Genomic DNA, 13,534 nt, shown 5'->3' with positions numbered 1-13,534 from the left:
AGAATCCAATGCTGGTACTTATTGTTTTTTATTAAACCATCGAATATTCGATAAGTATCTTCCAGGTGAGCGGGAAAAAAAAGTGTAACTTGAATCTTGAAATATTCAAGTTAGTGTTGATATTTATTTTTATATAGACCGACAACAATCCACGTCACAATTAATAACTTCATTACTGAATACTCCCTCCGTCCCATTTTAACTGCTTTTGACTTTTTTACACGTATTTTAAGATGTTAAAAAAATTACATCTAAACATGATTATTTTTTATAAAATTTATATCAAATAAAAGTTTAGAGTCTAAACTTTTATTTGATATAAGAATTAAAATTTTTTATTGAGTGTAGATATTGTTTTTTCACACCTCAATATACGTGTTAAAAAGTCAAACATCAGTTAAAATGGGACAGAGGGAGTAGTACATATGTATATATCCATAGTCAAATATTTTGACCATATTTGTATTCATTATATTTTCCTATTCGCTAAGTTATAGTTTAATTTATAAGATAAAATAATTGTTATAATGTAATATGTTTTTTTAAAAAAAATGTTTATAATTAAGAAACTATAGTTCTACCTGAAAGTTTCTTATATTAATAGCTGAAGATTATATATTTAGCTCAACATGTTACAAAGTGGGTAGGTCCCAATATGTTAATGGTGATGATATTCATCCCAACTATATCTAACGTAAACAGTTTTACTATATATAACGTAAACAGTTTTACTATATTTTCTCCACAAATAGGAAATGTAATTTGAAAGAAGACGATTATGATCTATTATCAGTGTTTATAGATGTTAATATCATCAGTTATAATTTTTTCCCTATCAAAACTTTTGTCTGTGCAACTACTTTACAGAAGCCTCCGTAACATTTCTTGGATCGTTGTGGAAGGTATCTCCCTCAGCGTATAACATATCTTTTCAATAATGGGATGAAAAAAACTCGGGTTTTTTCCCATGAATCGCGCAGATGATAAGAATTTGTTATTTGTTTAGAAATATATATCGTTATTATACCTGGAGAAAAACTTTAAAGGTTAAATTACATATGTTACACAAAGTCTACAAACTCAAAACAAATCCAAAATGGATTTATGATGTAGTTCATTTGGACTGTAATTATATGCTTACCCAAATATTATATCGTTATTATAAATGGAGAAAAACCTGAAAAGTTCAATTACATATGTTACACAAAGTCTACAAACAAAAAAAAACTCGAAGATACTTTATGATAACAATTTTTGTAGTGTGAAGCTTACTTAATCAAAATGTTTGATTCTTACTTTAAAAAATACATGCGCTAGTTGGCTTGGTTTATATGTAATAGGAATACATAGTAGGAAAATACTTTTCGTATGTGGATTAAGATATTCAACTCCATATTGATTTGACCTATTACTAAATTTAATAAGTTCTTAGTAAATTTAATATTTCTTATCTGATTATACATATGTATCCTTATCATAAATGTTGCCTAAACTTTAAAAGTTAAATTACATTTGTTACACAAAGTGTACAAACCAAAAACAAACCCGAAATGTATTTAATCTGTAATTATTTGGAGTGTAATAATATTCGTACCCAAATATTATTTCGTTATTATAAATGGAGAAAAACCGTTTTTGGCTAAATAACATATGTTATACAAAGTCTACAAACAAAAAACATACCCGAAATGAATTTATGATAACAATTTTTGTAGTGTAATGATATCTTAATCAAAATATTATATCTTATTTTAAAAAATACATGCGCCATTTGGCTTCGTTTATATGTAATAAGAATACATAGTAGGAAAATACTTTTCGTATGTGGATTAAGATATTCCACAACAGATTGATTTGACCTAATACTCAATTTAATAAGTTGTTAGTTACTTTAACAAAGTACAGTATATTAATTCTGCTGTCTTTCTCTATTTATTGCAACAGTTAATAGCTATCGAATAATCGAAATAACATACTTTCACTTCTCTGTGTGCAGGCGATCCAATTCAGGTATCTACATAATGCTAGCATTGCTTTGTTGTGGTTTCGATTATTTTAAATACATGTGTCTAATTTAACTTCAGTCTTTGAAACTTATAGGAATGGAATCATCAGGTATTGTGGCGCATAAGTTTTGGAAACATTTGAATAACGTGGACGCCGCATCAAATCATCTGGTAAAAATCTCTTTTTTATGAAGTTGGAACTGTGTGTTGAGATCTTTATTTTTAAAATGCACTTCAGTTTTAATAGTTGTTTTAATGTAACAGAGTCTTCCTATGGAATTCTGTGTTAAGTATGGTCATCTACTGCCTAGCACCGTGGATCTGAAACTGAGAAATGGTTTTGTGGTACCTGTTGAATTGGATAGGAGCAAAGGAGTGTTGAATGGTGTATTATGTTTTTTCAAGTATTTAAAACTGAAAGGGGATGAGTGGCTATTGTTTGAGTACTCTGGGCGTTATTACCTCAATGTTTATATAATCGGAAGCAACTGCTCGGAAATGAATTATCCGGATGTAATTGACCCATTCAAAGAATGCATTCCACAATTAGGTGAGTTAGTGTTCTTATTAATATTAAATAAAGATTACCAACATTATATAGATTATGTTGAACTATGTAAAGTATCTATAATTCTTCATGTTTGCGATTGTTGTAGTGACTATTGGTAATGGAGGTTGGAGGTTTATTTGGTCAATTTCGAAAACAGGAAATGTTTCTGATGCTATTGTGAGTAATTATAGATGTTAATATCATCACTTTTACATTTTTTTCCTATAAAAACTTATATTTCTGCAACTACTTTATAGAATCCTCCATCACAATTCTTGGATCGTTGTGGAAGGTATCTCCCTGAGCGTGTAACATATCTTCTCAGTAATGGGATGAAAAAAAATGGGGCTTTTTGCCATGAATCGCGCAAATTCAGTGGATTGGTAGCTATGTTTGATATGGCAGGAGATCGTATAATGGATTCCGTCCATATGTTGATGTTTGCATTTTATGGGGGATCATTAATTAAAGTATCTGCTTTTGATGAAAATCTGTATGAGATTTTCCTTCCTGGAACACCCCTAACAGTTGATACAGGTGGTTTAAACCAACATATTGGCTTTTGATTTTATTATTAAAGTTACTAATGTGGACAACTCTTTTTTACTATGTTGGACAGGGGATAGTTCTCAAAAACCAGGAAATTGTAGTTTTTTTGAAATTATTGTGGAAGACAAACACATGTCAGCAGATTGTTACATTGTTGTGAGTATAATCTGTTTTACATCACACATTTATCGTTGATTTATAGTTTGCGTTGAGCAAGGTTTTTTTTTGCAGGAAATCTCCAATAAATTTAGAAACTTAAGTAAGCTGTGGGGAAAAATCCAAACAGTGAATGTTTATACTGGATCAGGATGTTGGATGCTTGATATTCGTAAACGTGATGATTACTATTGTTCTACAATCGTGGACGGATGGCAGATTATGCGGGACTGTTTGAAGCTTGCTGTTGGAGATAGACTGGTTTTTGAATGTCCAAAAGATTCACCAGACCAATTCAGTTTGAAAGTGCTGAAGAATGATGTTTAAAGTTGTTTTTATGCTGTCAACATCTACCTTCTTTTTCACCATTGTAGAATTATGTGAATGCTTCCGAATTTCCTTGCAATTTATGATATTTAACATTGGATCCTATATATTTTTAATTGACAGTAGACTATAATGTAGTAAAGGGTTTTAGAACATTTGCACCCTATATGATTTTCAACTTTTTGTTTTTTCTTGTATAATACATGGTATTATACCTCTGTAGACAGTGCCAATCGGTGGTGCCGTTTGGTATTGTATCTGCTTCTAACGAAACATGGCAATGACATAATGTGTTGGAGATCCAAATGCAGGTCGTATACATTGTGGTTCTGATATGTGTAAAAAATGGATAGAATATCCTTTAATCTTCTCAAGATATCTTAGTATTAGTAAAACTTGATAAAAGAAGCAAAGAGGTGTTTCATTAAGCAGAAGAATTAAAAGCAAAATAACAATCTTTACAGCGAAGATTACATCGCACTGCGGGTAGAAAAATTCTATTGTTAACAAAAACAATTAATTCTTTCAGGAAGTGTAATCAAAAAATGCTATAACACTTTGATAAGCATGATCATATAGTAGTCTGTAGGCTATAAGCCTAAGATAATGACAGTAAAGATTGGTCACAAACAACTTCCTGAATATATGTGCTCAAAAAATTTATGAACCAAACTCAGACTTTGGGCAGGTTGTAAAACACCTCCTTGTAAACTATATTCTGGGTTATATTTGTCGGTTCACCTGTGTTTGCATCGATGAAAAGTCTCAATCCAGATGGAGACGTCACCCTACTAACAGCTACATATATTTGACCATGTGTGAAGGCCGGCTTTGGTAGAAATAAACCAACTCTTTCAAGAGATTGGCCTTGAGATTTGTTAATAGTCATCGAGTAGCAGATTTGAAGAGGCATTTGTTTCCTTATCAACTTAAATGGGAGTTTTGTCTCGGTTGGATAAAGCTCCATCCTGGGAATGAAGTGCCTACTCCCAAGAAAAGCGCCACAAATTACTTCACACTCAACACAATGTTTCAGACATTTCGTCACCATCATCCTTGTTCCATTGCAAAGTCCTAGAGTCTGGTTTAAATTCCGCATAAGCATTACAGCGACACCAACCTTCAATTCCATCTGATGTGGTGGAAGGCCTGGAATATTGTATGAATTCAAATACTCCGGAGGGAACGCAAAATTCAGATCAGAAGCAGTCCCCCCAAAATCTTCTGCTTTATCCCCACTGTAGTATGATTTGGTGTCTCCTGGGATAGTACCAACAATTACAGAGTTCAAGTGGCCAACAGTTTGGTTTGTTGGAGTTAAAATTGCTCGCTCACTAAGATAAGAAGGGGTCTTAAAATTTGCTGCAAAATCAGGAAACGTCCATTTGATCATATTCTCAACACTATTTGCAACTTCCGTGTCACAAAATTCAGCTGGAATCTCAATATCATCTTCATGAAAAAGGATTGTACTGTCGGTTGGGGGTTGAATCTTACCATCACCAATTTTAAGGACCCAATCAGCAAAAATCCTCAAACTCTCTCTGTCAGCTTCAGTCTCACCTTGGTTTAGTCGCATGTTCTGCTTAAGTATGTAAATTGTAGCAGCAGACCATAATCGAGATCGTGTGATACACGCTGATACAATTTCACCCCTGGAAGCAAGGTTGATTACTGGAAGTATTTGCCTGAAGTCTCCACCTAACAAAACTGTAATGCCTCCAAAAAGCATCTCACCTCTTTCAGGACTGACAGATTTCATGATATCTCTAAGTGATCTGTCAAGGCATTCGAAAGCATAACGGTGTTGCATTGGAGCCTCGTCCCATATGATAAGGCTGGTATTCTTTATAAGTTCTGCAATATCAGAATTATGAGATATCGAGCAACATGAATCTTCATCCAGAACAATAGGGATCTTGAATCTAGAATGAGCAGTCCTCCCACCGGGCATTAAAGTAGCAGCAATCCCAGATGATGCAACAGGCAAGACAATCTTCCCCATTGATCTGAGTTTATATATCAGAGTTTTCCAGACGTAGGTCTTTCCACATCCACCACTTCCGTAAACAAAGAATAAACGACCTTCGCCATTCTGAACTGAATTAAATACAGCATTGTACACCTCAAGCTGTTCGGGATTACAATTAGGGAAAAGCTTGTTGAACTCTTCTTCCATTTCTTGAACATCATAGCTTGTCTCATCCTTTATCAAATTATCTGCTCCTCTGTGAAGAAATGAAGCTGGAGGCTGCGGAAGCTGGGCAAACTGTTGTATTGACTTGCCAATAGATCTTAGTAACTTATCAATTTCTGGAATACAAAAAAAGGACAGGAGTGTGAAACATTACATAACATTCATTTAATTTATCAATTCATGCATATTGAATGCACATAAAAATTAATTTGACATACTATAAATGAGTGTGCTGCAGTTTTTTGCTCATGCGAATGTATTTAACAGGAGAGGTTGCTGATTGGGAGGTGTTTGTGTATTGATTTCAAATACAGTACCTTCAAAAGAGTAATTGTTTTTTGCTCAATGTGAAATCCATCAAAAGAGGCTGCTTAGTTATACTTTATTGCATTGCTTTTCCATAAAACTAAACTAAAAACACATAGTTCATAGTAGTAGCAGCAGCAGATGCAAGTGTATTTGTGTTGAGTAAAGTTTTTTTATTAGCAAAACAACTAATGTCAATGTGAATTGCAGTAAAAGAGTATAACATTTTATTGAGTAAAATGTGTTCTGACTTTCTAAATTTAATATGAAATATTATAAATGGGTGTGCTGCAGAATTTTGCTCATGTGAATGTATTCAGAAAAAAGGTTGAGCAGATTTTGTGGAGCTGGTATGCCATATAAATATAACATGACCTATTATTCATGTGTGTGCTGCACTAAAACGCTTATGTGACTGAAATTAGAAGAAACCAAGAGTGAAGTTTTTGTACCTGCTAGGACATAAAATTGAAGTTGTTTGTCGCTTATAGAAACATGATTATTGACATCTTCCTTACGATGAAGCATGACAATGTCATCACTCATGCTCTTCCAGTATTTTTTCCAAAGAGAAGATAAATCAGTGACTTGGCAATTGACCATTATATGGACAAAAAGCTCACGGATTTGTCCTGGAAAGCCACATTTAGAACATTCGTGAAGAACCTCATTCCATTCGTTATCGTCTTCCAGGAAACCATATTTATGACATGCTTCTTTGAATGTATTGCAACATACACCATCAACAGTTTTCAGATGGTTGAATGATGTTGGTCCCTTTACCTTTGTGAGTAATAAGCGCAAGTACCAAATTTCCCCCGAAGTATGGTGAGTGAATAGAAGCCTGCCTATTTGGGTGCCTTTCTTACGTACGGTCCAAGTTGAGTCAGCCACATTCCAAACATAGTACCTTGGAATTTCATCATAAGTGAATTTCCTTGCATTGATGTCCTTCTGGTTCAGTTGGAAGAAAGCCTCCAGTTGACTCAGTTTAAATTTCTCCCTTTGCACAACCTTGTGAAGTTCCTCATCTTCTCTAAATGTACAATTTCGTTTTCCAGGTAAGTGAAAGGAAAGTCGAAGAACAAAGATAGATCTATAATGGATGTCAAATCCAAAAATCCTATATGCAGCCTCAGCCCCGCATATGTATCGTCCATCAAAATAAGCTTGAATTTCATCTTTGGGAGCATCAACAGAAATAGATTGAGCATCTGTGGTTTTGTTTGAAATCTCAACTGTCGCACGGTCGTGACCTTTGAGGCAGTATTTGAAAAGGTACTTGAGGCTACGTGCATGACAACAAATCTCCACGTTCATGTGGCATTGGTACTTCACCAGTAGATCTCGGTTGTAGGGAACTACATATTGATTGTCAAGCTCATGAATTCCTTTCTTAACTGTGATCCCTGTATTACGGCGCTTGTAAATAGGGAAGCCCGATTGATCAAACATAGTTTGAGCGCAATACCTAAAACATGTTAGAATCTAAATTAGTAAGGTGTTGTATTGAATGTGTGTGTGTACAGAACATACAATTTTTCAGAATTATTTGAAAGTAAGGAATTTGACATAAACTGAAATGAAACGTACTTTTTAGGGAAGTGTTTACTACACTTCATGTCCTTCATGCAAGGAGACTTGGTGTTGAGCAAACCACAGGGACCATGCATCATGTGTCTAGCTACAGCTTGATAACCAATAGGGTCTTTAATAGGATCGGGAATTTCAGCAGATACAAAGCTGTCTACATTGGCATTGAGTTTTTTCTTAGACTGAGAATCCAGCCAGATGAGCATGTGGACATGCGGAAGACCACGCTTTTGAAACTCAACAACGTACATGACTGTTTCATTATAAAAAATGCATATCAAATAAGGCAATTATCAGAGAATAAAAGTTGCAAATTTTGAAACTGGAATTACGGCAGCATAGTTTCCAAATTACAGGAGAATAAAAGATGGCAGATTTGAAAATAAATTTAACAGACATGAAATTTTATGGGAAAACAATAATCACTTACTTGCAGCACAGTTTCCAAAATAGCCCTTGTTCTTTATATCATCAACAATCTGATCAAGTTTAAGCTTGAAAACACGCGCAATTACATCAGGAGAGTCCACAGGTAGGCAGCCGGGCATGTTTTTCATCATCTCTTGAATCTCATCCCACAAAGGATTGGTAGTCATGGTCAAGAAAATGTCCGGATGTCCAATATGCCTACAAACTGCAAGGGCATCTTGAAAGCACTGTTGCATGTACCTCCGAGAACCAAGAAAGCTAGCAGGCAGTATAAAACCTTTGCCAACATTTGTTGTGCTACCTTCACCCATGCTTAGACTTTTTTTGATATTTGTGTAGAGGTCATTGCGAAGAGTGGTTTGATGAGTTCGGTACCACCACAAGCGGGCTTGTTCAATAGCCGAAAAGGAGTCAACAATATACTGTTGAAATAGTCTGCCACCAAGCCTTGGAGTGTTCCCTGATAGTACAGAAATTAGTACCTCAGTTTTTAAATAAGTATTTAAAAATAATAAAAACAGTTCGGCATGAGAATGGATATTATAAACATAGATGAAGAGACCATTTAACAGAATTGAAGTGAGAAGTAAAGCACCTTCATTATGCCGGACTTGAAGTCGATAAGAGTAATACTCCTTCATGGTGACCCTCTTACGTTTCTTTCCAGCACTATTCTTGGTCTTCTCATAAGGAATATCATCTGAGTAACCATCCTCACCTCTTGGGAAAAGCAACGGGTACTGTAATGCCATTAATTTAGGGTGAATATCACTGATACGCTGTAGTCCATCCTTAATACTGTGAATGACAATATCTCTCTCACCACAGGTATCTTCGAGATCACCTACCATGATAGCACCAACCTCATTCGAAGGACCGATAAAATTCTCACGCCCACTATCAGCACGTGAAATTTTCATGACAATTTTCAAATCCTGCACAGCATCTTCTTTGAACCTATCGCGCGCCATACGGAAGAAGGGAACCAACTCATTTGTCGAATCCAACATGTCTAACAACCCACGAACAACAGCAGCATCAACGGGTTCACCATTACTAACCTTGACCCATTTCATCCTATTCTCAACCTCATTTTCAGTGTCATAAATATATAATTGACAGAATTTGGGATCTTGACCTTCATTAGGTATAAGAGTCCCAAAAACATGATGATTCTGCCCATTCAATCTGTAAATGTAGGGGGCTCTACCGGTATTAATTGAATGGTCAACTCTCCCACCCATAGAGGTGAAAGCGAACATGGTGTTATATAAGCGTACATTCCTTCTGAAACTGTCTCCCTTTTCTGGATCATTATACAACTGCATTAGGTAAGACGGTGTAGGTGGAACTTTAGGCAACTTGATCTGGCCTCTGCAGCAACATATCGAAAATTCAGGGGTTCCCTTCTTGACATTTTTATTGACGCGCTCTTCCTTCCACATAACAGCACCACAATGTATACATTTTTCATTTGGAATTCCAAGACTACAATATCCTGAAGAACATAAAACCATTGTCAATAAGTGTTGAACCTTTTTTTGAAGATAACCAATCATGCCTACTTTTCTCTTAAAGTCAGGAAAATACCTTCAGTAGGACAGGCACCAATTTCATCAAAGGTCGTTTCATCCACATCACTATCACTTCCATATAACACTCCTGCATAGGTTAATATAATTTCTTAGTGAAACTTAAATCTGCTAAAACAATATAATTGATTTTAAAAAAAAAGATGTGACCATAAAAAGACCACCATCATAAACAGTATCGTCTTCCTCAGGCAAGGCATCATCGTCAGCCGGGTCCATCTCAACATCCTCATCTGTTTCATGAGACTGTCCATTTTCATCAGGAAATAACCTAGTTATCGGCATTCCTTCACCAGATGTGTCAATCCTGTTAACTCTGCTCTTTGAAGTATTTGATTGCATTCTGACTTGCCTTTTATCGTTGCAGGTTTCTCTTGATTCCGCTATTTTTTCTCGAGGAAACAGATTGTTTTATAAGTCAAGAATCAAACATTTTAAGAAGATAAAGTTATAGACACGGCAGCTAAAATTAAAGTGTATTTAATTTCCAATACCAGATGATCTTAGGTTCTGATTTGTCAAGTTTGACAGTGGCACTCTACCATTCAAAGAATTATGTGCAGGCACCTTCAACACAGAACCTAATAAGAAAGGGGTATTAATACTCTGAGCACTAAATTTACACAGTCTTGCAGATTCCATGTATTTTTTAAAATTACACATTCCTCAAAGGTTTTAGGAATACCTGATGATCTTAAGCTATGATGTGTTAGGTTGGAAGGAGAAGGTCGATGTGTTATAGATGTCTGTGCATTCCTCTTGATACTATAACCTGACAAAATGAAACATAATATATATAAAAACAGAGTGCTGTAATTTTGCATACATACTTTAAATTAGCTCAGGATTGCAATATGGAACCATCTGCAGTATGGAACCATTTATACCATTTTGTGTATAACTTTGATTGGTCAAATCTGATAGTGTCTCTCGTTCAGTTGGAGTTCGTGGTGCATTCATGTTAAAAATAGTACCTACAAAACAAAAAAGAATAGTGATAATATCAAAGCAGTATTTAAAGTATAAATCACAAAGCTACATGATAAATCCATGAATACATAATGTTAATTAGCACAGAATTGCAATATTGAAGGAATACCTGTAAAAGAGGAACTGTGATTGTTAAAACTGGACATTGGTTGTGGATAATTGGGAGACAGGTTTGTATTAATGTTGAATACAGAACCTAAAAAAGATGAAATCTAATGTCACTTTCAATCGTAGAATAATCATATGCAATATGGAAGTCAAGCTACATGATCTTTACATGAAAACTAAACTAACAACACATAGTTCACAGTACAAAAGCTTATAATCCAAACAACTAATGTCAATGGGTATTGCAGCAAAAGAGTATAACAATTCTATTGAGTGATATGAAAAAATGATATACCTCTGTTAGGTGTGGAATTTATACCATTTGGTGTACAACTTTGATTGGTCAAATGCGATAGTGGAGGTCGTTCAGTTGGAGTTCCTGGTGCATCCATGTTGAAAACAGTACGTACAAAACAACAACGAATAGTGACAAAATCAATGCAGTATTTAAATTATACTTAGAGGAATACCATATAGCATCCAAGAAACAAATATCCAACAAACAAATACTATATATTTTTATCCCATACTCTGAAATGATGGAAGAGACGAAGGACGTCTAGGAGTAACAAAAGAAGCTGGATTATTAGCAGACATAAACCCCCCTATAATCATAGAAAAGATTTAAAACATAGACTATTGGAAATTTCTGTATCTTTAAACAATCACCAGTATTAAGATTTTCACCTTCATCTGGCTGGGCATTTTCTGCATTGCTATAAAACAGCTGCCTTCTTCTTTTTGCTGCAGAACCTATGACAGAGGCATTAGATCAGACACCTTGTTAGGACCTTAACAAACATAGATTCGTAGAGCTTAACAAAAAAAGATTCCTAGATAATTAATTGGGAAGAGGGCTGGCTCATCACCAGAAGCATCACTATTCAAGGATGGGAAGTTTTCAAGCTTCAGATGATTATAATTAGCCTGAAAGTAAAAAGAAGTAAAAAAATTATCAACCAAATATGAATATCTAAGATTCTATAAGGTAAATCGATCCTGTGGGTACCTCTTTCATGGAGTGCTAAGGTGGATACAGTGCAAAGGTGGATGAAATCCTCTTCTTCTGCGGAGTTGAAAATGAACCCAGAATGTTTTTCAAATTCAAAATGCTGCAGAAATGAAGATTCAAAATGCTGGTCAAATGAAGACCCAATGGCAAAGCGCACAGAAGAAGAAAGAAATAGACATCCCTGGAAACAGACAGCAAATGGAAGATTTGTCTGCATGCCAATTGAAGGCACAACAGAGAAGTGTTGTTTGTTTTGAGTCAAAAATCAAAGTGAACTTGAAACCCAGCTGGACAGAAGCAGAAAAGAGGAAGGGATGAAAGATGGAGACCATTCTTGAAGCGATAATAATCTTGTCTGATTACCAAAAGAATTAGACAACAGCACGTGACTACTTCAATTTTTTAAGTGATAGCACATGAGTTAAGCCAGGAAGCTATAAAAGGCAAGTGCACATGGGTTCTCACATACTGAAGTCAAGGGTGCAGTCATTTTGAGAAATTTGTGATGGCATATTTAGTAATTAAGTATGAAGTTTGAGGACAGGGGGTGTAAAAAGCCATTGAATTTGGATTCAAGATTTATGATTTAAGGGATGTGAGTTTAGGACATCATATAAGTAACCTATTGCACTTGCTCTAACACTATCGGGTTCACCAACTCAAAACTTATACCATTTTCATGTTTGTAGTTTTAATTGAAATAATTTCTATTAGAGTAAAACTCTCTTTGTATAAAAGCTAAATTAAAAAAATATCTTTATATGTTATCATCCCTGTCTAATATGATATCATATATTTATGATCCATCCTTAACACTAGAATCTCACAGAGATTTTAAAAATATTTTAGAGAGACTCTAGACTGGCCAAGAACCTCATTACGAACCTCAAGATCAATACGAACTGCACCCTCCCAATCATGTACTTGTTTGTTTGGGTTTAAAGTCGGAGCTTTTAACTCATTTTTATTTTAGGTTAAAAAATATTTATTTATGTAATAAGTATAAATTAAAAATTAATTTAAAGTTAGAAATAAGTGAAAAATTGAATTAAAGTTAGAAATTAGTTTGAGGAACTTTTTTAAATGACTTGGGGGGTGTATTTGATTGAAATAAATTATTTTTAATTGATGTATTTTAATGGATTATATGTAATTTTGATTTTGTGCGAATTCCTGATAAAATATCGTAGAATTGATATAAATTCTTTAGGATTTAAGCACGCACAATGTTCAGAATCTCATGACTTTTGGTGGGATTTCAAAAAACTAAAAATATACTGAGAAACTCCATAAAATCCATCATTTTTTGAAATCCAAAAGAATTCATTAGGATTTGGATATCATCAGATTTACGGGGGTGTATTCGATTGGGATTTAAATGAATTGTTTTTAGTCTATGGATTTTAATGGATTGTGTGTGATTTTGATTTTGTGCGGATTCTTGATAAAATGTCGCAGAGTTTATAGGATTTAAGCACAATGCTTCAAAATCCCATTGATTTTAATGGGATTTCAAGAAACTTAAAATACACTGGAAAATGCCACAAAATCCATCATTTAATGAAATGCAAAAAAATCCATCAACATTTGAATACCAGCAGATTTTAATGGATTTTGAAGAATCCCAATTGAATACCATCGGATTTTAAAGCATAATTTAAAATCCCAATTGAATACCACCGGATTTTGTAGCATAATTTAAAATCCCAATTGAATACC

The 13,534-nt window shown here is 34.5% G+C and overlaps 1 protein-coding gene across 3 annotated transcripts; it reads right to left on the bottom strand.

The window, feature by feature from the left end:
• Positions 1-4,032: 4,032 nt before the first annotated feature.
• On the bottom strand, positions 4,033-12,338 carry LOC108226197 (uncharacterized). 3 transcript variants are annotated; one of them, XM_064078968.1, is made up of 16 exons: positions 11,813-12,337; positions 11,673-11,730; positions 11,491-11,556; positions 11,334-11,408; positions 11,099-11,182; positions 10,805-10,891; positions 10,593-10,679; positions 10,391-10,477; positions 10,200-10,286; positions 9,870-10,097; positions 9,704-9,775; positions 8,709-9,611; positions 8,115-8,573; positions 7,685-7,937; positions 6,544-7,562; positions 4,035-5,901 (listed from the first exon to the last, which is right to left on the bottom strand). In XM_064078968.1, the coding sequence occupies exons 1-16, from the start codon at positions 11,819-11,821 to the stop codon at positions 4,262-4,264; spliced, it is 5,214 nt and encodes a 1,737-aa protein (XP_063935038.1). In that variant the 5' UTR covers positions 11,822-12,337; the 3' UTR covers positions 4,035-4,261. The 3 variants fall into 3 exon arrangements, with proteins under 3 accessions (XP_063935039.1, XP_063935038.1, XP_017256630.1); XM_017401141.2 differs by having other exon boundaries at positions 4,037-5,901; positions 9,870-10,088; positions 11,813-12,335; XM_064078969.1 differs by lacking the exons at positions 10,593-10,679; positions 10,805-10,891 and having other exon boundaries at positions 4,033-5,901; positions 11,123-11,182; positions 11,813-12,338.
• Between the last annotated feature and the right edge of the window lie 1,196 nt (positions 12,339-13,534).

This window comes from Daucus carota, chromosome 6 (assembly GCF_001625215.2).
Source record: "Daucus carota subsp. sativus chromosome 6, DH1 v3.0, whole genome shotgun sequence".
Lineage (NCBI taxonomy): Eukaryota > Viridiplantae > Streptophyta > Magnoliopsida > Apiales > Apiaceae > Daucus > Daucus carota.
Note: the sequence above shows the minus strand (reverse complement) of the source record. Positions and strands in the feature narration are given on the sequence as shown.

Bases quoted from the DNA above. Each gene is read 5' to 3' on its own strand.
- LOC108226197 (XM_064078968.1), bottom strand. The intron at 10,098-10,199 runs GTATTGGAAATT...TGTTTCCTCGAG, and splicing joins TCAGAACCTAAGATCATCTG to AAAAAATAGCGGAATCAAGA. The intron at 7,938-8,114 runs GTAAGTGATTAT...ATAATGAAACAG, and splicing joins TTTTGGAAACTGTGCTGCAA to TCATGTACGTTGTTGAGTTT.